Raw genomic sequence first — 23,495 nt, 5'->3', positions numbered from 1 at the left:
TCATTTGTTTTTCAACAGGACAATGACTCAACACACCTCCAGGCTGTGTAAGGGCTATTTTACCAAGAATGAGAGTGAAGGAGCGTTGCATCAGATGACCTGGCCTCCACAATCACACAACCTCAACCCAATTGAYATGGTTTGGGATGAGTTGGTCCGCAGAGTGAAGGAAAAGCAGCCAACTCAGCATATTGGAACTCCTTCAAGACTGTTGGAAAAGCATTCCAGGTGAAGCTGGTTGGGAGAATACCAAGAGTGTGCAAAGCTGTCATCAAGGCAAAAGGTGGCTACTTTGAAGAATCTCAAATATAAAATACATTTTGATTTGTATAACACTTTTTTTGTTACTACATGATTCCATATGTGTTATTTCATAGTTTTGATGTCAGCAATATTATTCTACAATGTAGAAAATAGTGAAAATAAAGAAAAATCCTTGAACGAGTACGTGTGTCCAAACTTTTGACTGGTATTGTATATGTTTTATAAATACATTATGGGGGATTGGAAATGATGCAGACAATTAGATCGATGAAGCCACAATCTATATGTAATATTAAAGCCGATCTATTCCCTAAAAATAAATCATGCACTTTCAAATAAACTATAATTCTTTCATCGTCAAAAGTAACTAATTGAGACATGGTTTTGACATACCAAACGATTGTATCACCATTACCATTAATACAATGTTTTACGCAAAGAAAAGACGCACAATTGTTATGGAGCGCGCTGATGTAATTACCTTGTGAGATCCACGGCTGTGCAAACATTGGCCGACAGCTTTCCTGCGTCTCATCAAGAATGTCAAACGCTCCTCGGTCACAGGCTCACAGCGGCCACTGGTAGGAATGTCTGGGTTTTGTTTAAACTCTGCTGCTTTCATCGCTTCAATCTATTCGTTTCAATGCTGCGCTTCGCTATTTCCCGGACACTGAGAATTAGCCTACTCCCTTAACTCATCACTCAAGCCACCTATCACCGCTTTCCTCTCAAATCAGTGTAACTATAGGTACTGAAGCAGTGCCATCGAACTTCAAAACCCGCCCGTCTGGGATGGATTCACCGCGGTTTCTCACACAATTTCTACCAAGTGTCAGGGCTAAATAGTTTGCAGGTATTTATTTTCGTGGGGACTGTGGTGAGAGAATTTATACTCCTATATTTTGTTTCCTTTTTATAGGTGGAATAAATAACTTCGCACCACAACATACATTATGGGAATGTATATGCATTTGCTGCTTTTGCAGTATTTGGTTTCGAGTTTTATGTGCAATGCTCTCGCTTTCGTCGAAGAACCCACAGATAAGCACGCGAAGTCGGATGGATATTGCGGCAGGATTTTACGGGCACAGACACAGGGTACACGGAGAGATGGCTACAATGAGTTTCGGCTAAGAGTCGAGGGGGACCCCGAAAACTACCAACCTGCTAGCATCTACAGAGGTATGCAACTAGAGCACATTTTACTTACAGTTACTTGCTTGGCTTTTGTTATACCCACCAAATTGGTGGCTTTGAAATGACAACTATCAGAAATTAGCTTACTCCAGTAGCCTAACACCAAAGTCAAGTTTAAGTTCCGTGCACAAGTGACTTCATTTCGCAAATGTATCCAACAAGAGTGGGCAAATTATCACACCTCATTATGTCACTTGAAATGCAAAACATATAGGGACAGTTCGAATTTTACGGGGGGCGGGGTTGGTCCAACTCAAGGTGTCATAAAACAAATGCACCCCCCCTCCCCAATGCAGTGTTCATTTTGGCACTCTTTAAAAAAAAATGTAGTCTAGTCTTAGTCATTTTGACTAAAATAGCATTAAGTCTGAGTCAGATTTGTCATTTAAATAATGATTTAGTCTTGTTATTGTCAAAATAGCACAAACAGTGGGCCATTTTAGTCAACAAAATGCCCTTTCATTTTAGTCACATCACATTTGTATTGCCTCATTCATTTATAGTAAACATAAATCACTAACTTCCATTTGATCAAACATACATAGCCTTGTCCTACCAACATATTCTTCTGCATAACATCATATTTTCTTCCCAAGCATAACATATTTTCTTCCCAACAGCAGAAATATGACAGACAAGTAAATAATATATAACAATTATCTGGCCATGTAAGGGGACTTAATTCAGCCTACCTAGATATTGCATATTACATACAAAACAAGCACACACACAAGCAGAGAGAGTGGGAGAGAAACGGAGAGTAGTACAATCACCAGATGCAAAGTAGTATGGGTTGCACCTCCGTCACTCAGTTGTCATTGTTATCAACGTTCCACAGATGTTGCAGCCACATTGATGTCCAAAAGCAGAATGGGGCTAATGACTTTGAACTGGAGCTAATGACTGTTTCGCCCAGTGATGTAGTCGAGTCACTAAACCTCGAGTCAGAATCGAGTTCCAGGTCCCTTGTGTTCGAGTCCGATTAAATAATGAGTCACCAATGGTCGAATCACGAGTCAAGTCACAAGTCCCTATGGCTGAAGTCCGAGTCCTCGTGCTTGAGTCCTGGTTCAAGTGTTCAAGTCTGAGTCACTGGGTCCACATGAACTCAAAATAAAGTTATTTACCCAGTCAGATATTCCGTAGTGGGATTTAGTCAATAAATTGTTCGCTATCCATTTCCCTTTCTTTCCATGCCACCAGGGCCACGTTCAGTTGCTAAATATACCTGAACTCTGCAGATAGAAATTCTATTAACAGAGCCAACATTATTCCTTATTCAAAATGTCAGAGAGGCATGTTTGTTCTACATAGCATATTTCTATCCGAACGTTCCAAAACGTTGCTTCCTGCTGAACGCGCCCCAGGTTCTTAGCTATAGCTAGCTAATGAGGTAACATGAGTGTACAAGGTGTTGTCTAAACAAATAGTTAACTGTCCGGTCAGCAAATAGCCTAGTTTTAGAAAAGCCCGGTATACGCTTTATGAATGTAAAATGCACAATAGAAAGAAAAAAAACGTAGCGCCGTTATTGTGGGTCATATCTTTTGGATGGTAATGGATAGAATCAAGCAATTTTGTCAGAGGATATGAGGGAGACTTGGTTAATATGTTGGTTACAGAACCTGGCTATGAAATACAGTGGGAAAAGTGTTGAGTGAGACTACAAATTCAACAACTTTTCTATACTCAAGGGAGTATTGTTTTTATTTTCATAAAGCAGCTTGTGCTTCTTAACTAGGCAAAGGGTAACTAACTAGAAGTCTGGTGGTGACTAGTTAGCTACATGGAAGCAAGCATTGCCTGCGCGATATGTGTATTCGGAGCCTGTCTGCCCACACTCATCGCTTGCTCGCCTGCAGCTCACCAGCTGATGTAGGCTAGGGTGAGTGTGCCACGTCCTTCCCACTGCTGAACAGAACTGTGCTGCTAATATGAATTGTGTTTAACACTGAAAATCTTTCCAAAAACTTTTGTCCATTCCATTTAGTAGTCAGACACTCTCCCTGCCTGTTTCATWACACTACGATCAGAGCTGGCTGCAGACAATGATCAGCTAGGGGGAAATCAGATTTTCAACATTTTGATGCCATATTTATAATTATATAAAATATATGCAATGAATTTTCCACAAATGTTCTGTTCCAATGCACCACATAACCAATAAACAAAGCATAACGACTCCGGCACTTTACATTTTTAAACATCACAATAAATGGACTATGTCAGAAAATACCTCCTTCCCTATCTTGTAGGCCTACCCAGTATCAAATGCTTTTAAATATGTTGGTGTTTTGTAACGGATGTCTCTTTCCATTCATCAAATGGTCACTGCACATTTTGGATTGATTGATTTTATTTGTCAATCATTTTTTGTTGTTGTTGGGATATACAATTTTTTTTTTTTTAGATATGCACGTTTTACGTATTTTCTACCAGCATGTCACATGTGCAACAGGAGGAAAAAAACTCTAGACCACCTTTACTCCACACACAGAGACGCATACACAGCTCTCCCTCGCCCTCCATTCGGCAAATCTGACTATAATTCAAACCTCCTGATTTCTGCTTTACAAGCAAAAAATAAAGCAGGAAGTACCAGTGACTCGCTCAACACGGAAGTGGTCAGATGACGCGGATGCTACGCTACAGGAGTGTTTTGCTAGCGCAGATTTGAATAAGTTACGGGATTCATCCAATGGCATTGAGGAGTATACCACCTCAGTTACCGGCTTCATCAATAAGTGCATTGACGACTTCATCCCCACAGTGACCGTACGTACATTTCAGAAACAGGCCATGGATTACAGGCCACATCCGCTATACACTTATAAGAAATCCCGCTATGCCCTCAGATGAACCATCAGGGCTTGCAAACTATTACGGACTACAAAGGGAAGCACAGCCGAGAGCTGCCCAGTGATGCGAGCCTACCAGATGAGCTAAATGCCTTTTATGCTTGCTTCGAGGCAATCAACACTGAAGCATGTGTAACAGTATAACTTTACGTCCGTCCCCTCGCCCAAACCAGGGACCCTCTGCACATATCAACAACAGTCACCCACGAAGCATCGTTACCCATCGCTCCACAAAAGCCGCAGCCCTTGCAGAGCAAGGGGAACCACTACTTCAAGGTCTCAAAGCGAGTGACGTAACCGATTGAAACGCTATTAGCGCGCACCACCGCTAACTAGCTAGCCATTTCACATCCGTTACACATGCATGAGAGAACCAGCTGTTCCGGACGACTGTGATCACGCACTCCGGAGCCAATGTGAGATACTTTTGAAATATTTGTTTATTTTATTTAACTAGGCAAGTTTAAACTGGTCAACATTCACAAAGCCGCGGGGCCAGATGGATTACCAGGACTTGTACTCAAAGCATGCGCAGACCAACTGGCAAGTGTCTTCACTAACATTTTCAACCTCTCCTGGACGGAGTCTGTAATACCTACATGTTTCAAACAACCACCATAGCCTGCACCATCGAGAGCATCCTGACTGGTTGCATCTTCGTCCGAGGAAGGACCCAAAAATTGTCAAAGATATGTTTTTACACTGCTGCTACTCGCTGTTTATTATCCATGCATAGTCACTTTACAAATTACCTCGACTAACCTGTGCCCCTGCACATTGACTCGGTACCGATACTCCGTTTTTGTATAGTATTGTTATTGTTACGTCATTTTCTTTTGTTACTATTGGATTTCCCCAATTTTTTTTAAATTTTTTTTTTTACATATCGTTTATTTAGTCAATATTTTCTTAACCAACAATGCAGTTGAAGAAAATAGAGTTAAGGGCTTGTAAGTAAGCATTTCACGGTAAGGTGAAATGCGACAAAAAAAGCCGTATGCGACAAATACGATTTGACACACACACAGTGTGAAGATTTTTTAAAAGTGACCGTGATTGCACTATAAAGTCGAGGACCTATTTCCATTGTGGTCCCTATTTWATTTTACATAAATACATATACAATTTCATAGATACAGACAAAAAATGCTTGAGTTTAAGTACAATTCTTACAAGTTTGTCTGTAGTTTATGCTTTAGATGTTTGGGGCTGCTGGTGAACCATGATGTGGAGGCATAATCAAAGTGACACTGGACTAGCACACTTGCCAGAGTCATTGGGGTGTATATAGCTAGGTTTCCATCCAATTGGTTAAAGATTTTCATGGAAATATTCTAAAATCTGCATAATAACAATATGCGCATTTGCGAGTTGTTTCCATGCTGTTTAATTCGAGCGGGCTACCGTCTTGAAAGGTACGGGAAAAAAATATAAATGCAACATGTAGTGTGGGTCCCATGTTTCATGAGCTGAAATAAAAGATCCCCAAAATTTTCCAGACACACAAAGCTTCTTTCTCTCAAATTTAGTGCACACATTTGTTTACATCCCTGTTAGTGAGCATTTCTCCCTTCCCAAGATAATCCTTCCACRTAACAGGTGTGGCATATTATGAAGCTGATTAAACAGCATGAATATTACACAGGTGCTCCTTGTGCTGGGTACAATAAAAGGCCACTCTAAAATGTGCAGTTTTGTCACACAACACAATGCAACAGATGTCTCAAGTTTTGAAGGAGCTCTTCACCTGCTGGATCTTCTGAGACCAGCCACCCGGGACAGCTGATGAAACTGAGGAGTATTTCTGTCTGAAATAAAGCCCTTTTGTGTGGAAACTTATTCTGATTGGATGGGCCTGGCTCCACTGTGGGTGGGCCTGGCTCACCCATAGCTTCAGCCCTGCCCAGTCATGTGAAATTATAGGACAAATTGGGAGAATGATGATCTGGAAGTGACACCGCATCTCAGTATCAGAACTTAAAATACAGCCAGACTGGCCTGCTAATGTGCCTTTCAAGACCTTATAAACGGTTGAGATTGGACCCACAGCAGATCCAAATGGAATTAAACATTAAAATCACAGGGCTTTATGGCTGTTATTCAAATTACATTTTCACTGCAGCCTAGAGTCTGATTTTGTACTCACTTAAAAACAATAATGCAATTATTCATTGTATTGTCCCTAAATAAGATCAATTGACTCAATTGTTGCTAAAATGGGAAGAGGTTTGTTCATGATCAGTCGTTGCGCTGCTTTCTTGACATCTAAATCAACCAGACAGGTCCTACAGGTTCTAGTTGTCGCACCTGGACTACTGCCCAGTTGAATGGTCATGTGCGGCAAAAAGGACATACAGTTGAAGTCGGAAGTTTACATACACTTTGGTTGGAGTCATTAAAACTTGTTTTTCAACCACTCCACACATGTCTTGTGAACGAACTATAGTTTTGACAAGTCGGTTAGGAAATCTACTTTGTGCATGGCACAAGTCATTTTTCCAACAATTGTTTACAGACAGATTATTTCCCCATATAATTTACTACCACAATTCTAGTGGGTCGTAAGTTTACATACACTAAGTTGACTGTGCATTTAAACAGCTTGGAAAATTCCAGAAAATTATGTCATGGCTTAAAAAGCTTCTGATAGGCTAATTGACATAATTGGAGTCGATTGGAGGTGTACCTGTGTATGTATTTCAAGGCTAACCTTCAAACTCAGTGCCTCTTTGCTTGACATCATGGGAAAATCAAAAGAATGGTGTGAAAAATGCAAATCAATCCCAGAACAACAGCAAAGGACCTTATGAAGATGCTGGAGGAAACAAAGTATCTATTTCCACAGTAAAACGAGTCCTATATCGACATAACCTGAAAGGCCGCTCAGCAAGGATGAAGCCACTGCTCCAAAACCACCATAAAAAAAGCCAGACTACGGTTTTGCAACTGCACATGGGGACAAAGATCGTACTTTTTGGAGAAATGTCCTCTGGTCTGATGAAACAAAAATAGAACTGTTTGGATAATGACCATCGTTAAGTTCGGAGGAAAAAGATGGAGCCTTGCAAGCTGAAGAACACCATCCCAACCGTGAAGCACGGGGGTGGCAGCATCATGTTGTGGGGTGCTTTGCTGCAGGAGGGACTGGTGCACTTCACAAAATAGATGGCATCATGAGGAAGTAAAATTATGGAGATATATTGAAGCAACATCTCAAGACATCAGTCAGGAAGTTAAAGCTTGGTTGCAAATGGGTCTTCCAAATGGGCAATGACCCCAAGCATACTTCCAAAGTTGTGGCAAAATGGCTTAAGGACAACAAAGTCAAGGTATTTGAGTGGCCATCACAAAGCCCTGACCTCAATCCTATAAAAGATTTGTGGGCAGAACTGAAAAAGCGTGTACGAGCAAGGAGGCCTACAAACCTGACTCAGTTACACCAGCTCTGTCAGGAGGAATGGGCCAAAATTCACCCATCTTATTGTGGGAAGCTTGTGGAAGGCCACCTGAAACGTTTGACCCAAGTTAAACAATTTAAAGGCAATGCTACCAAATACTAATTGAGTGTATGTAAACGTCTGACCCACTGAGAATGTGATGAAAGAAATAAAAGCTGAAATAAATCTTCTCTACTATTATTCTGACATTTCACATTCTTAAAACAATCTGGTGATCCGAACTGACCTAAGGCAGGGAATTTTTACTAGGATTAAATATCAGGAATTGTGAAACACTTTAGCCAAATACATTTAAACTCAGTTTATGTAAACTTCCGACTTCAACTGTAGGTAAATTGAAGTTGGTCCCGAACAAATCAGCACATGTCGCACTTAGATGTACACAGAGGGAAAGTGTCAGTAACATGCATGTCAGTCTTTCTTACGTTTGGTTTTGTACACCCTTTCAAACAGCTGAAAATACAATATTTTTGTAATGGAAAATATTTTTCACTGCGGTTTATTTGGTACAATGATTCTCTACACTATACTTGCTTGTTTTGTCAGAAACTGAAATGAAGCGAACTATTCGAATTGGAGCAAACAGGAAATGGCCCACATACTGTAGTAGGCTTCACCGGCTGAGTTTGTGTCTCTCTTCTCAGTACCTGGGAGGGTCTGCACTTGGGATGGGACTACTTACTTTATCTTTGACCTATATTCTCTTAACTCCCCTCCTTTCCTGTTTCCAGTGACTCTGTACGCCTCCAGTCCCTCCTATTTTAGAGGCTTTACACTCATCGCTCTGAAGGAGGGGACGGAAGGAACCAGAGACGACCACTATACTGGCAAATTCCAGGTAATATACTGTGCATGTTGTCTGTGCTCATATTTGAGTAATTATCTTTATTACAAAATCACCACTAAAAGAGTCAATACATCCCTCCTAAAACCTCAGTAAGAACAGCTAAACGAAAGAGTTGTCTCTTTCGCTCAACTTGCGATGAAAATACACCCCCTACAGAGTGAGAGAGTTCTCCAACAGTGAGAACAAACATCCTTAACTACCTCATAATATAAAAAGGAACAAACGCTCCCACAACCTGCTTAGCTTCAGCCCACACTGGCTCCTTCGTCTCCTTGAGTGTGTAACCGTTTTCTACTCTCAAGGTTTGAATCCCATTTTCATTGGCATCTTCAAATGTCCCTAATGCCACCCATAATAGATAATCAAATACATTCAATATGCATTATGGTCCTGTTGAGGTCATGACATGATTATTACAATCGCATTACTACTGACTGGTTTTAGGTCTTTGTAGAAGTTGTCAATAATGTTACATTTCATTAAATATCAAGCAATCCATTCACAGCTGGGGGGCAAGCCCACAGCCCGCCCAATGCATTAACGGTATCTCTCAATAGTAGCCACCATTTATTTGTATATTTGAGTGATATAAAATAAAAGTGTACTATTTATTGCCTGACAAGTATGTATGATTTAGGTTCATTTTCCATCCATTGTGGGCTCTGCCCGTCAAACAGAAGAAGGGCAAATTTGCTTGTGTATCGCTAAGCTAGAAATTGATAACAACCTATTATAAAGTGGGACTGATTGTCATCATTTAATTGCACAAATAATTGACAAATTATTCAATGAGATCAGCATGACACAGCAAATTTTATTTCCCATCCTAATGAACATCTGCTGGGAGATGTGCAAACAATGGCCTCAATCAATTTAAATAAAACTAAAGTATCTGTAGATAAAGTTAGTAAAATACTCCACTTGTGCCTTAGACCTCAGAGAAACAAACACAGATTTCCTAACCCTCCTCGCTCTTATTTATCTAGGCCAGAGAAGTTATTACCCAGGGAAGCAAGGGAAGKAAACTAAGTTTGTTTGGAGAGAGATGAGCCCAGATTAGATATAACCTTGTGTTTACAGAGATTAAAAGCATCACTTTGTTTCTACGTTGCTATGGATAGACGGACAAGCTGGCTCAGTTGGATATCTGCTCGTTAGGTCAAAGGGTGCTAGTGCATTACATGTAGCAGGGAAAGGTTAAATAAAGGTTAAACATTTCTTTTTTAAAGTCTGCCAGGTGTCCCTCACGAGTTTGCCCAAATGTACCCAAGTGGCCGAACTGGTCAATTTACTATTTTCTACATTGTAGAATAATAGTGAAGACATCAAAACTATGAAATAACACATATGGAATCATGTAGTAACCAAAAAAGTGTTAAACAAATTTAAATATATTTTATATTTGAGATTCTTCAAAGTAGCCACCCTTTGCCTTGAGGACAGCTTTGCACACTCTTGGCATTCTCTCAACCAGCTTCATGAGGTAGTCACCTGGAATGCATTTCAATTAACATGCGTGCATTGTTAAACGTTCATTTGTGGAATTTCTTTCCTTCTTAATGTGTTTGAGCCAATCAGTTGTGTTGTGACAAGGTAGGGATGGTATACAGAAGAAGGCCTTATTTGGTAAAAGACCAAGTCCATATTATGGCAAGAACGGCTCAAATAAGCAAAGAGAAACAACAGTCCATCATTACTTTAAGACTGTGTTTTCTGTCCAAGTGATCTCCTTTTAAGTCAATCTGCTAATAAAGTATACAGTAATATGAGGTATAACTCTATATATTGATTATCTAATACTGTAGCAAACATGTTCAGACATTTGTACTGTTTGAAAAATATCACATAATAAGATTTGATATTAGAGATTGCTTGAACATCTCTAATGTAAAGATTTGATTGATAGGAGGCTCAAGGCAAATGTTTAGTGCTCTCGAGTCTGGAGATTTCCATCGAGATCGGAAGAAACATGCTACTTTTAAATCACGTTGTGACATTTTAAATATTGTGTCAGAAAGTTACATCCGCCCTGAGTCGCTTGCCAAGCTATCATTTATTCCATGTCTTGATTTTCTCCCATCTGCATCTCCTTGAAAAGACACATACACTTCAGCAGGCGCTGCAAAGCATCTGTGTTTGCTGTGTCACCCGGGATGGAATGACTATGAAAACAGCAGTGTTCAGCTGCTCCTCCAGACTCCCCCCTCCCCCCCCTACAAGACAATGGAATCATTCCCTCCTCCTTCCCACAGGGTAACAAATAGATATAGGCTGGGTGTTCTGTAAGAAAAGCACAGTTTCCGAAGTAACTCCACTCCAAGTTCAGCTTCCTCCTATAAATGTGTTGTTTTCCTCAGCACTGTCAGTTGTTTGTAGCTGCCTGTGACTGACAGGACCTCAATGGTGAAGAGGCACAAAAAGACATTTCAATATGAGTATAATGAGGCCTAAGGAATACTATGGAGGAATCCTGGTGGAGCTTATGTGAGTCAGAGAGAGAAAAGAGAGAGCCACAGAGAGAAAGAGACAAAGACAGAGAGAGTGAGAGATACTAGTTATAGGGAGGGAAGACTGGGCTCACGGGTGCCTAGACAGAATGCAAATTGAAACAATTGTCAGTATCAATGAAGACTTTTTTTTCTTCTAAAAGACCTCCAGAAGGAATTCTTCCTCTTACACAAATGTATCAAGGAAAATTGCTTCCCTCCCTTACTTTCTGTCATGTGTAAAGCATCTGGCTGTTAGATCAATATGATTGTGGAGTCAGGGCAGCTGGCGAACATTCAACGGGGCCCCAGAGGTCATCTCTGTGTGAGTCTGCTGCTCGTCACGCCTGGCTTTTATTACTCTCTCATGGCCGTGACATAGAGGGGGACTGGGCTGGACACACCATGGACTCACAACACTGTTTTATCACTGTTTCATTGCGTAATTTGGAGTATAAATAAATTCAAAAGTTATTTTATTACTGTCCTACTTTCAAGGACAGGTGAAGGGATGCCTAGAATGTTATGCACTGTACACTCAACTGTCAATCAATCAGTCACATTTGTAGAGAGATGAGGTGAAACAACATACCTACAGTGGAATTCAATGTCATAATGTATTACGACAACTCTGTTATCTATCATTTTGAACTGAAGACATCTGAGTTTTCATCAGTTTTAAGAGAAGTTGTTCACATATCAAACTACACAAAACAGATTGTTACAGTACGTGTAATGCCAGTGTTGGCGTCTGAAAAGGATTCCATTTGAAAACATTCAGCCACGTGTGACTGTGAAATACACTATTGATCCTGGTATGAGGGCGTAGTGGAGTGTGACCCAGCAGCGAGGTGACAACAGAATACAAATTACAGCCTGTCTAAAACGCTAAACCATTGGTTTATTACAAGGAGCCCTGAATAATAGCATAGATCAATAATGAAAATGAATCATGTCTGAGTTGTGATAATTAAAACATTAAACTTTTTCGGCACAGATGTAGTGAGCAGAGCACCATGGGTGAAAGTTAAAATACATTTCTCAAAGATTCTTGATCTATTTTTGAAAATGGAAAATGTTATTGACTCAATTACTCACTTTTTTTGCATCTAGAACTGTTGTTTCTTGGAAAAACGTGTGTGTTTGGGGGGGGAAAAAATTGTTTAGATTTTTTTTGAATTCTTTTGCTTTTTGTCCAAAAAGGGATTTTGGTGAGAAGTGTTGTAATTCTGACTGGTTTCCTGTGTTCCCTAGATCATAGATGAGGAGGACACCCAGTTCATGACCAACTGTCCCCCGGCTGTGACGGAGAGCACCCCCCGCAGGAGGACCCGGATCCAAGTGTTCTGGACAGCACCACCTTCTGGCAGCGGCTGTGTCATCCTCAAGTGGGTACCTTTTTTAAATACTGATACTATTACAACAGTTATTACACTACTACCACTACCATAAACCACTGGATTTGTTAATTTATTTGTTTGCTTTTGCAGAAGCAGCAGGCTACTCTTTCTGAGTTCCACAAAAAGCACAAAACAAGTATCAAAAACAGACAGTCACACATTTTAAATACAATGATTTATAACTTGTGTGTGTGTGTGTGTATATATATATATATATATGTTTTTATTTTATTATATATATATATATATATATATATATATATATATAATAAAATAAAAACATGTGTTTGAGTGTCCCCTCAGTAATATTTCTCATTTCAATCTAGAAGAGAAGCCGTTAGTTTCTCGTCAACCCTCAACCAGGAAAGACTGGCATGCATGTTGATATAAGTTCTGTATGTGCAAGGCGCAAAGCTCTGTTTTGAGCCAGCTACAGCTTTGCCAAGTCTTTCTTTGCTTCACTTGACCATATTACCGGACAGTAATCAAGATGGGACAAGACCTGTTAAAGCTAACAATGATTTGTTTCAGAATACTATTTCTCAATATTGATACCGATGTGGTCAAATACATTGGCACCTTAGCACAATTCACAATTTCTTCTAAAATAAGAACAAATTCTTATTTACAATGACAGCCTGGCAAGAGGCAGAATGCCTCTTGTGGGGATGGGGACTGGGATAAAAAAAATACATTTTTTTAAACAATGTAAGACAAAACGGACAACACAGACATACGACACTGTCAACAGCACAAATACAACAGCAAACAACGTGTGTGCGTGGAGGCATGTGTGTGGTGTGTTTGAAGTTCAACAACATGCTTCCTTACATATGGCAACGCAAACTAGTGACATCAGCTGACAACTAGAGACAACTACACGTCTGCGTGTTGCTAGTGATGTCCACCCGACYACCCTGTAGAGATCACAATGGTGAGTTAGACATCTCAGATTGGTGACCAAACGAGGGGCTGCATGATAGAGTCAAGAGCCTTCAGTATAGAGCTTGAGGCTTGCACATACATAGTATCACCGTAGTCCAACACAGAAAGAAGTTTGACGAATCAACTCTTTTCTGGCGGCAATGAAAAAAACAAGCTTTATGCCAGTAATAAAACCCAATACGCATCTTGAGTTTCCTGACAAGGTTCTTTACATGGGTGGTGATGCGCAACTTCTCATCTACCCAACCTCCCAGATATTTGTACGTCTTCACTTGTTCTATAGGATGGCCTTCCGAGGTAGTATTTACATGGTTTCCAGAGTGTTTAGGATAGGAAAATACTATGCATTTTGTTTTTAAGGATTTCAGAACAACCTTCAAATCATACAGATGCTGTTGAGTGTTAAACACTGTTTGAGCTTTTTCAAAAGCCAAAGTCAAACTGCTGCAACTTGAATAGAGAACAGTGTCATCCGCATAAAAATGAACATCCGCTGTCTCAATATGTCTCCCAATGTTGTTGATATAAATAATAAACAACGGGACCTAAAATGTATCCTTGAGGCACACCCGAGCACAACTCTATGGTGTCCGACTTACAACCCTCTGTCTTAACACACTGGATTCGATTTGACATGTTGTTCACAAAACACTCCAGAGCATGACCAGTAATCCCAATACACTTCTGCAGCAAGACAGTATGGTCCACAGTGTCAAATGCTCTTGACAAGTCTATGAATACAGATACACAATGCAGCTTCTTATCCAGGGCACAATGTCTATCATTCAAAACCCTCCAAGTGTGTTGTGACAGTGCTGTGGCTAGARCTGAAAACCTGATTGCGCACCACTCAAAATATTGTGTTCTTGGAGTGGAGGTAGGCCTTAAGCTGCTTATTGACAAGGGACTCCAATACCTTTGCCAGGACAGGCAATTTAGATACGGGCTGATAGTTATAAGGGAATGTTTGTTGCATACATCCTGGAATACTTCATGGAAATAAGAAAAGYCTAATTCAACAACAGGGATGAATTCAACTCAATTCCAGGCAATTTTTAAAAAACTCTGAATATCAAACTGCAGTTTCTTTTCATGATGATACGCGAGGTAATTTAGGAACCATCCCTTATATAGATAGTAGTATAGTGATAACTTATTAACTTATATAATTTGCAAAACACCAGAAGCATTAAAACAATGTGGAGTGTTGTTTGAAATAAGATCAAAGACCATTTTAGAGGACACTTTGTTAACAATGTAACAAGGTTGAATGCAATCAGAGTTTATCAGAGTTGGATGTCAACCAATCTAGGTTCAGGTCACCCATAAGCACACATTGAGATTTGACATTCTGTGAGTATAATAAAAAAAATACAATCCAGGAGCCATCAATAGCAGATGGGGGTCAATAACAACAGGAGACAACAAGATTCAAGGATGCGCAGGGATTTATATTGAAAGACAGATATTCACATTGCTTGGGTTTGGTAGAAGAAGTCAGAATGATCGCTGAAAACTTCTTTATGTATATAGCAACACCACCACCCTTACATTTGCGTTCAGACCAAAAATCATTAACTATCAATGCTGTTGGGCTGTATCACCGCCTGGTACGGGAACTGCACCGCCCGCAACCGCAGGGCTCACCAGAGGGTGGTGCGGTCTGCCCAACGCATCCCCGGGGGTAAACTACCTGCCCCCCAGGACACCTACAGCACCTGATGTCACAAAACAATCATCTTGGACATCAACCACTCGAGGCACGGCCTGTTCAAAGCGCTATCATCCAGAAGGCGAGGTCAGTAGASGGGACCGAGAGACTGAAAAACAGCTTCTATCTCAAGGCCATCCGACTGTTAAATAGCCATCACTAGCCGGCTTCGGCGCAGTTACGCAAACCCTGTACCTTATACATAGACTTGGAATCACTGGCCACTTTAATAATAATGGAACACTAGTCACTTTAATAATGTTTAAATAATGTTTACATACTGCTTTACTCATCTCYTATCTATATACTGTATTCTATTCTACCGTATTTTAGACAATGCCACTCCGACATTGCTCGATCTAACATTTACAGTACCAGTGAAAAGTTTGGACACACCTACTCATTCTTGGGTTTTTCTTTATTTTGCCTATTTTCTACGTTGTAGAATAATAGTGAAGACATCAACACTATGAAATAACACATATGGAATCATGTAGTAACATAAAGTGTTAAACAAATCAAAATATATTTTATATTTGAGATTCTTCAGTAGCCACCCTTTGCCTTGATGACAGCTTTGCACACTCTTGGCATTCTCTCAACCAACTTAATGAGGTAGTCACCTGGAATGCATTTCAATTAAKAGGTGTGCCTAAATTTGTGGAATTTCTTTCCTTAATGCGTTTGAACCAATCAGTTATGTTGTGACAAGGTAGGGGTGGTATACAGAAGATTTTTGTAGAAGACCAAGCCCATATTATGGCAAGAACAGCTCAAATAAGCAAAGAGAAACAACAGTCCGTCATTCATTTAAGACATGAAGGTCAATCAATCTGGAAAATGCCAAGAACTTTGAAAGTTTCTTCAAGTACAGTCGTAAAAACCAAGCGCTATGATGAAACTGACTCTCATGAGGACCACCACAGGAAAGGAAGACCCAGAGTTACCTCTGCTGCAGAGGATACGTTCATTAGAGTTATCTGCACCTCAGATTGCAGCCCAAATAAATGCTTCACAGAGTTCCAGTAACAGACAAAACATCAATTGTTCAGAGGAGACTGTGTGAATCAGGCCTTCATTGTCGAATTTCTGCCAAGAAACCACTACTAAAGGACACCAATAAGAAGAGACTTGCTTGTTCCAAGAAACATTAGCAATTGACATTAGACCCGTGGAAATCTGTCCTTTGGTCTAATGAGTCCAAATTGGAGATTGTTGGTTCCAACCGCTGTGTGTTTGGGAGATGCAGAGTAGGTGAACGGATGATCACTGCATGTGTGGTTCCCACTGTGAAGCATGGATGAGAAGGTGTGATGGTGTGGGGGTGCTTTGCTGGTGACACTGTCTGTGATTTATTTGGAATTCAAGGCCCACTTAACCAGCATGGCTACCACAGCATTCTGCAGAAATACGCCATCCCATCTGGTTTGGGCTTAGTGGGACTATCATTTGTTTTTCAACAGGACAATGACCCAACACACCTCCAGGCTGTGAAAGGGCTATTTGACTGAGGAGAGTGATGGAGTACTGCATTAGATAACCTGGCCTCCACAATCACCCAACCTCAACCCAATTGAGATGGTTTGGGATGAGTTGGACCGCAGAGGAAAAGGAAAAGCAGCCAACAAGTGCTCAGCGCATGTGGGAAATTCTTCAAGGCTGTTGGGAAAAGCATGCCTCATGAAGCTGGTTGAGAGAATGCCAAGAGTGTGCAAAGCTGTCATCAAGGCAGAGGGTGGCTACTTTGAAGACTKTTTTTTAATACTTTTTTTTGGTTACTACATGATTCCATATGTGTTGTTTCATAGTTTTTATATCTTCACTATTATTCTACGATGTGGAAAATGTTAAAAATAAAGAAAAACCCTGGAAGGAGTAGGTGTGACCAAACTTTTGACTGGTACTGTATATTTCTTAATTCCATTATTTTACTTTTAGATTTGTGTATATTGTTGTGAATTGTTAGATACTACTGCACTGTTGGAGCAAGGAAGACAAGCATTTCGCTACACCCACAATTACATTTGCTAAATATGTCTATGTGACCAATTTGATTTGTCAGTGATATATTTTTTTTTGAGACAGGTTTCAGAAAGCTTACAGTACATTTAGAAAGTATTCAGACCTCTTGACTCTTCCCACATTTTGATACATTACAGCCTTATTCAATCTACACACAATACCCCGTAATGACAAGGCAAAAACAGGGTTTTAGAAATGTTTGCAAATTTATAAAAAAGGGAAATATTACATTTACATAAGCATTCAGACCCTTTACTCAGTACTTTGTTGAAGCACCTTTTGGCAGCGATTACAGCCTCAAATCTTCTTGGGTATGACGCTACTAGCTTGGCACACCTGTATTTGGAGAGTTTCTCCCATTCCTCTGCAGATCCTCTCAAGCGCTGTCAGATTGGATGGGGAGTGTTGCTGTACAGCTATTTCCCGGTCTCTCCAGAAATGTTCGATTGGGTTCAAGTTTGGGCTCTGGCTGGGCCGCTGAAGGACGTTCAGAGACTTGTCCCGAAGCCACTCCTGCCTTGTCTTGGCTGTGTGCTTAGGGTCATTGTCCTGTTGGAAGGTGAACCTTCTCCCCAGTCAGAGGTTCTGAGTGCCCTGGAGCAGGTTTTCATCAAGGATCTCTCTCTTTGTACTCTGTTCCGTTCATCTTTGCCTCAATCCTTACTAGTTTCCCAGTCCCTGCCTCTAAAAAACATTCCAACAGCATGATGCTGCCACCCCCATGCTTCACCGTAGGGATGGTGCTTCAGTGGTTCCTCCTTTTAAAAGTTGCGAGCTTGCACTGCGGGACTTAAGAGGTACCCAGTGTCATGGCTTCATTGCTCCAGACCACCACAAGGGGGAGTTAGAGCACTCATTATGCATTTGGGTCCCAATGTTTTTATATGACCAATCATATCGAGTGATTCCAATGACAAGTTTTGACGCGAGCCACCCGTGCCTGGTGGCGTTTTTCAACAAAGATGGCTGACAAATCATTACGGTGGAACCAAATGTAAGTAGTTATAACGTCATAACGAGTCATGCAAGAAATGTACAATTGAGAGGAATATGTTAATTTAGAGACAAACGTTTGTGCATATTTTGTTGTCATAAAGTTAACTTGCTAAATAGCCAACTTGCTAAATAGCCATTATCTGATTAGCTAACATTAGCCAGCTAGCTAGTGTTAGGAGAATGAATTTGTAATCCGTGTTGTTTAATGTTTTAGGGTCTAATGAGAACACCAGCAAACCAGGCTGTCATCTTGTGAAACAATGGATGTAAAGAATCTAGCTAGCTAAAGRATTTACTGCAAATTGAATGTACAATTGTGTAAACTTGCCTTGCAATGCAGCTGAAGAAATATAGCTAGCTAACTATTTACTTGCTTATTGTGTAGTGGAGGATAAAAATAACTGTATGCCTATGGATGTGTAGCTAGCTACAATATGTAGCCGATCTGTGTATGGACCCTAAAACGTTAGGTTCTGAACTAATATTCATACTAATCTATGAACCTCACCTATCATAGTTGTTGTATCAACTTCAAGTCTGAATGGCATTAATGAAGCCTATGGATAGAGTAGAATATATTAACTTTATTGGGCCAAGGATGAAAGTTCTATATACAGTTGAAGTCAGAAGTTTACGTACACTTAGATTGGAGTCATTAAAACTCATTTTTCAACCACTGCACAAATGTCTTGTTAACAAACTATAGTTTTAGCAAATCGATTAGGACATCTACTTTGTGCATGACACAAGTTATTTTTCCAACAATTGTTTACAGACAGATTATTTCACTTATAATTCACTGTATCACAAATCCAGTGGGTCAGAAGTTTACATACACTAAGTTGACTTTGTGCCTTTAAACAACTTGGAAAATTCCAGAAAATGTCATGGCTTAGAAGCTTCTGATAGGCTAATTGACATCATTTGAGTCAATTGGAGGTGTACCTGTGGATGTATTTCAAGGCCTACCTTCAACTGAGTGCCTCTTTGCTTGACATCATGGGAAAATCCAAAGAAATCAGCCAAGACCTCAGAAATAAATTGTAGACCTCCACAAGTCTGGTTCATCCTTGGGAGCAATTTCCAAAGGCCTGAAGGTACCACGTTCATCTGTACAAACAATAGTACGCATGTATAAACACCATGGGACCACACAGCTGTCATACCACTCAGAAGGAGACGCGTTCGGTCTCCTAGAAATTAATGTACTTTGGTGCGAAAAGTGCAAATCAATCCCAGAACAACAGCAAAGGGCCTTGTGAAGATGCTGGAGGAACAGGTACAAAAGTATCTAATCCACAGTAAAACGAGTCATATATCGACATAACCTGAAAGGCCGCTCAGCAAGGAAGAAGCCACTGCTCCAAAACCGCCATAAAAAAGCCAGACTATGGTTTGCAACTGCACATGGGGACAAAGATCGTACTTTTTGGAGAAATAGAACTGATTGGCCATAATGACCATTGTTATGTTTGAGAGAAAAGGGAGGCTTTTTACAAACAGCATCCCAACCGTGAAGCACGGAGGTGGCAGCATCTGTTGTGGGAGTGCTTTGCTGCAGGAGGGAGTGGTGCACTTCACAAATAGATGGCATCATGAGGTAGGAGAATTATGTGGATATTATTGAAGCAACATGGTCAAGACATCAGTCAGGAAGTTAAACCTTGGTCGAAAATGGGTCTTTGAAATGGACAATGACCCCAAGTATACTTCCAAAGTTGCGGCAAAATGGCTTCAGGACAACAAAGTCAAGGTATTGGAGTGGCCATCACAAAGCCCTGACCTCAACCCTATAGAAGATTTGTGGGCAGAACTGAAAAAGCATGTGCGAGCAAGGAGGCCTACAAACCTGCTCAGTTACACCAGTTCTGTCAGGAGGAATGGGCCAAAATTCAAACGTATCTTGGGAAGCTTGTGGAAGGCTACCCGAAGCGTTTGACACAAGTTAAACAATTTAAACAATTTAAATTTAAACAATTTACAGACTGACTTCAACTGTACATGTACTGTAGTTATTACCACGCATGAGATCCCCACATTGTAGCCTGTACATTGAATATACATTCGCTGAACATGTACTCTTCATTGGCAAATAAAGGTGCGGTTCAGGTATGAATCTCTGAGACATTCTTTTCAGTCATATCAAACTCCATTATTTGAATGATGCTGTCTGCATGTATGTATTAGAATTATACATTTCAACAGTGTTTACCACTCCTGCTCCTGGGACATCAATGATTACACATTGTAACTATGCAATAGATTAGAAACAGGATTGATTTGTAATTGATATATGCATTAAAAAACGATGCATGTCTAACTCCCTTCTGCATTAATCTGAGGACACAGGATAGTATTTCAATGAGATACTTAATTTCAACCAGTGGAGAATGTGAAACGCTTTATTGAAAGAAGTTCATTATCCAGGTGTTAAAAATACATAATACATGCATTTATAATTATGATAATTGTAATATTATATAATAAATACAAGTTCAATCTGGTGTGCGCATTATAAAACGAGGAAGAAAGACGAGGTGGGGAGAGAGGTYTAGAAGACAGAYAGGYAAAGAGATAAGTACAGCGGCAGACAGCAWATGATTAATGAATTACAAWGCTACCCTAATATTCTCTCAGTTCATCACAATTGCGGTGTCTCCTAACCAGCATTGGGCCCCCGTTTGGCTCGAAGGTTACCTTAAGAGTGGGTGAGGTGGCGATGACGGGARTGGCTTCCTCTCTCACATCAAAACATACCTGCAGARGAGAGACAGATGGATAGAGAGAGAGCATGGAAGAGGGAAAGGAACAAGATGGGAACAACAACAATTTGTTGCAAGCTGGGGAGGGGAGCTAATAGCTGAACAATAGACTATTCAACCTTTACCAAAGAATAGTCTAATAGCTGAGCAAGGTGTGAAGAAAAAAAACTCCTATCACAGACCAGATTTGCCCTAATGACCAAASGTCATAATGACCATAAAGTCATGACTTTTCAAATAAGTTACCTCGCTGAAAATTTGTTAGCTACGCTGTCCTTACGAACCACATAGTATATCATTACAGCAGTATGTACCGGTATSTTAGCTAGCTACCTAACGTTAGTAGTTATACATCAAACTTGCCAGTATATTAACTATAGGCTAACTACCCAACGTTTATTGACTTGATTATTCCCGTCATTCTTAGCTTTGCTAAATGGTATAGTCGTTGTGCGTTCTCAATGGACATTCGGGTGCTTTCGTAAATTRGCTCTGGCTATCCATAGGCTGGACAATAGAACGAGTCAAAAAAAAWTGTCAAAAATGGCTGAAGAACGTTGGCTAAGCTGGAACACTAGCGAGAGCCCATAGCAAATTAATGGAATCGAACGTTCGCAGAGCCTGTTTTGACTGGAGTAATTCTTAGAATTCTATTTCGCCTAAATGGCACAAAAAATGTATCCCTTTTTATTTTAGCACTAGAATCTGTTCGCCGAACGAAACTGGAAAAAAATAGTGTGTAGAAAGTAAACATCCGCACCTCGATGGTGTCAACTGTGCTTATGTCTGCATAATGAGAAAGTAGGGAAAAWATAAAAACTTCTGACTTTTTCTGGTCTAGCGATCGATGACAAAGGAGCTCGTTGCCCAGACTTACATAATTACAAAGAGGAGATTCTCCTGATTTAAAACGGTGCCCGACTTGAAAAAACCAAAATATTCACAGTAAGATATTTGGCGAAATAGACCAGCATGCCTCTCCGTAGGAAAACAATGGGGGGAGCTCAGCGTTCCAAGGGCAAAAAGTATTTTGGGGCTAGCATTTGATGACAACCGAGCTAGCTTACCAGGCTCACATAATTAGAAAGAGGAGATGCTCATGATTTAAAATGGCGTCTGACTTGAAANATTCTGGCAAATTAGTTCGCAAAGAGCCAGGCGGTCCAAACTGTTGCATATACCCTGACTCTGCGTGCAATGAACGCAAGAGAAATGACACAATTTCACCTGGTTAATATTGCCTGCTAACCTGGATTTATTTTAGCTAAATATGCAGGTTTAAAAAGATATACTTGTGTATTGATTTTAAGAAAGGCATTGATGTTTATGGTTAAGTACACATTGGAGCAATGACAGTCATTGATTGATTGTTTTTTATAAGATAAGTTTAATGCTAGCTAGCAATTTACCTTAGCTTACTGCATTCACGTAACAGACAGGCTCCTCGTGGAGTGCAATGTAATCAGGTGTTAGAGCATTTGACTAGTTAACTGTAAGGTTGCAAGATTGGATCCCCCGAGCTGACAAGGTTAAAAATCTGTCGGCAGAACGTTCCTAGGCCGCCATTGAAAATAAGAATGTGTTCTTAACTGACTTGCCTAGTTAAATAAAGATTAAATAAAGGTGAAAAAAAAATAAAAAAAAATTGGGCAAATCGGCGCCCAAAAATACCGATTTCCGATTGTTATGAAAACTTGAAATCGGCCATTCCGATTAATCGGTCGACCTCTAATTCAGACCTCTTCACTTTTCTCACATTTTGATACATTACAGCCTTATTCAATCTGCAGACAATACCCCGTAATGACAAAGCAAAAACAGGGTGTTAGAAATGTTCGCAAATTAATAAAAAAGGGAAATATCACATTTACATAAGCATTCAGACCCTTTACTCAGTACTTTGTTGAAGCACCTTTTGGCAGCCTCAAATCTTCTTGGGTATGACGCTACTAGCTTGGCACACCTGTATTTGGATAGTTTCTCCCATTCCTCTGCAGATCCTCTCAAGCGCTGTTAGATGGGGAGCGTTGCTGTACAGTTATTTTCCGGTCTCTCCAGAAATGTTCGATTGGGTTCAAGTCTGGGCTCTGGCTGGGCCGCTGAAGGACGTTCAGAGACTTGTCCAGAAGCCACTCCTGCTTTGTCTTGGCTGTGTACTTAGGGTCATTGTCCTGTTGGAAGGTGAACCTTCTCCCCAGTCAGAGGTTCTGGGTGCACTGGAGCAGGTTTTCATCAAGGATCTTTCTCTTTGTACTCTGTTCCGTTCATCTTTGCCTCAATCCTTACTAGTCTCCCAGTCCCTGCCTCTAAAAACCATTCCAACAGCACCATGCTTCACCGTAGGGATGGTGCTACAGTGGTTCCTCCTTTAAAAGTTGCGAGCTTGCACTGCGGGACTTAAGAGGTACCCAGTGTCATTGCTTCATTGCTTCAGACCACCACAAGGGGGAGTTGGAGCACTCATTATGCATTTGGGTCCCAATGTTTTTATATGACCAATCATATCGAGTGATTCCAATGACAAGTTTTGACGCGAGCCACCCGTGCCT

The 23,495-nt window shown here is 40.4% G+C and overlaps 1 protein-coding gene across 1 annotated transcript in view; it reads left to right on the top strand.

Annotated features, from left to right (window-relative positions):
- The first annotated feature begins 885 nt into the window (after positions 1–885).
- LOC111952456 (spondin-1-like) overlaps positions 886–23,495 on the top strand; it is a 136,842-nt gene continuing 114,232 nt past the window's right edge. Inside the window, 3 exon segments of the mRNA XM_023971134.2 lie at positions 886–1,446; positions 8,509–8,615; positions 12,365–12,498. Coding sequence (XP_023826902.1) covers positions 1,218–1,446; positions 8,509–8,615; positions 12,365–12,498 — 470 coding nt within the window. The 5' untranslated portion in view covers positions 886–1,217.

The sequence above is a fragment of the Salvelinus sp. IW2-2015 genome, linkage group LG26 (assembly GCF_002910315.2).
Source record: "Salvelinus sp. IW2-2015 linkage group LG26, ASM291031v2, whole genome shotgun sequence".
Taxonomy (NCBI): domain Eukaryota; kingdom Metazoa; phylum Chordata; class Actinopteri; order Salmoniformes; family Salmonidae; genus Salvelinus; species Salvelinus sp. IW2-2015.
Note: the sequence above shows the minus strand (reverse complement) of the source record. Positions and strands in the feature narration are given on the sequence as shown.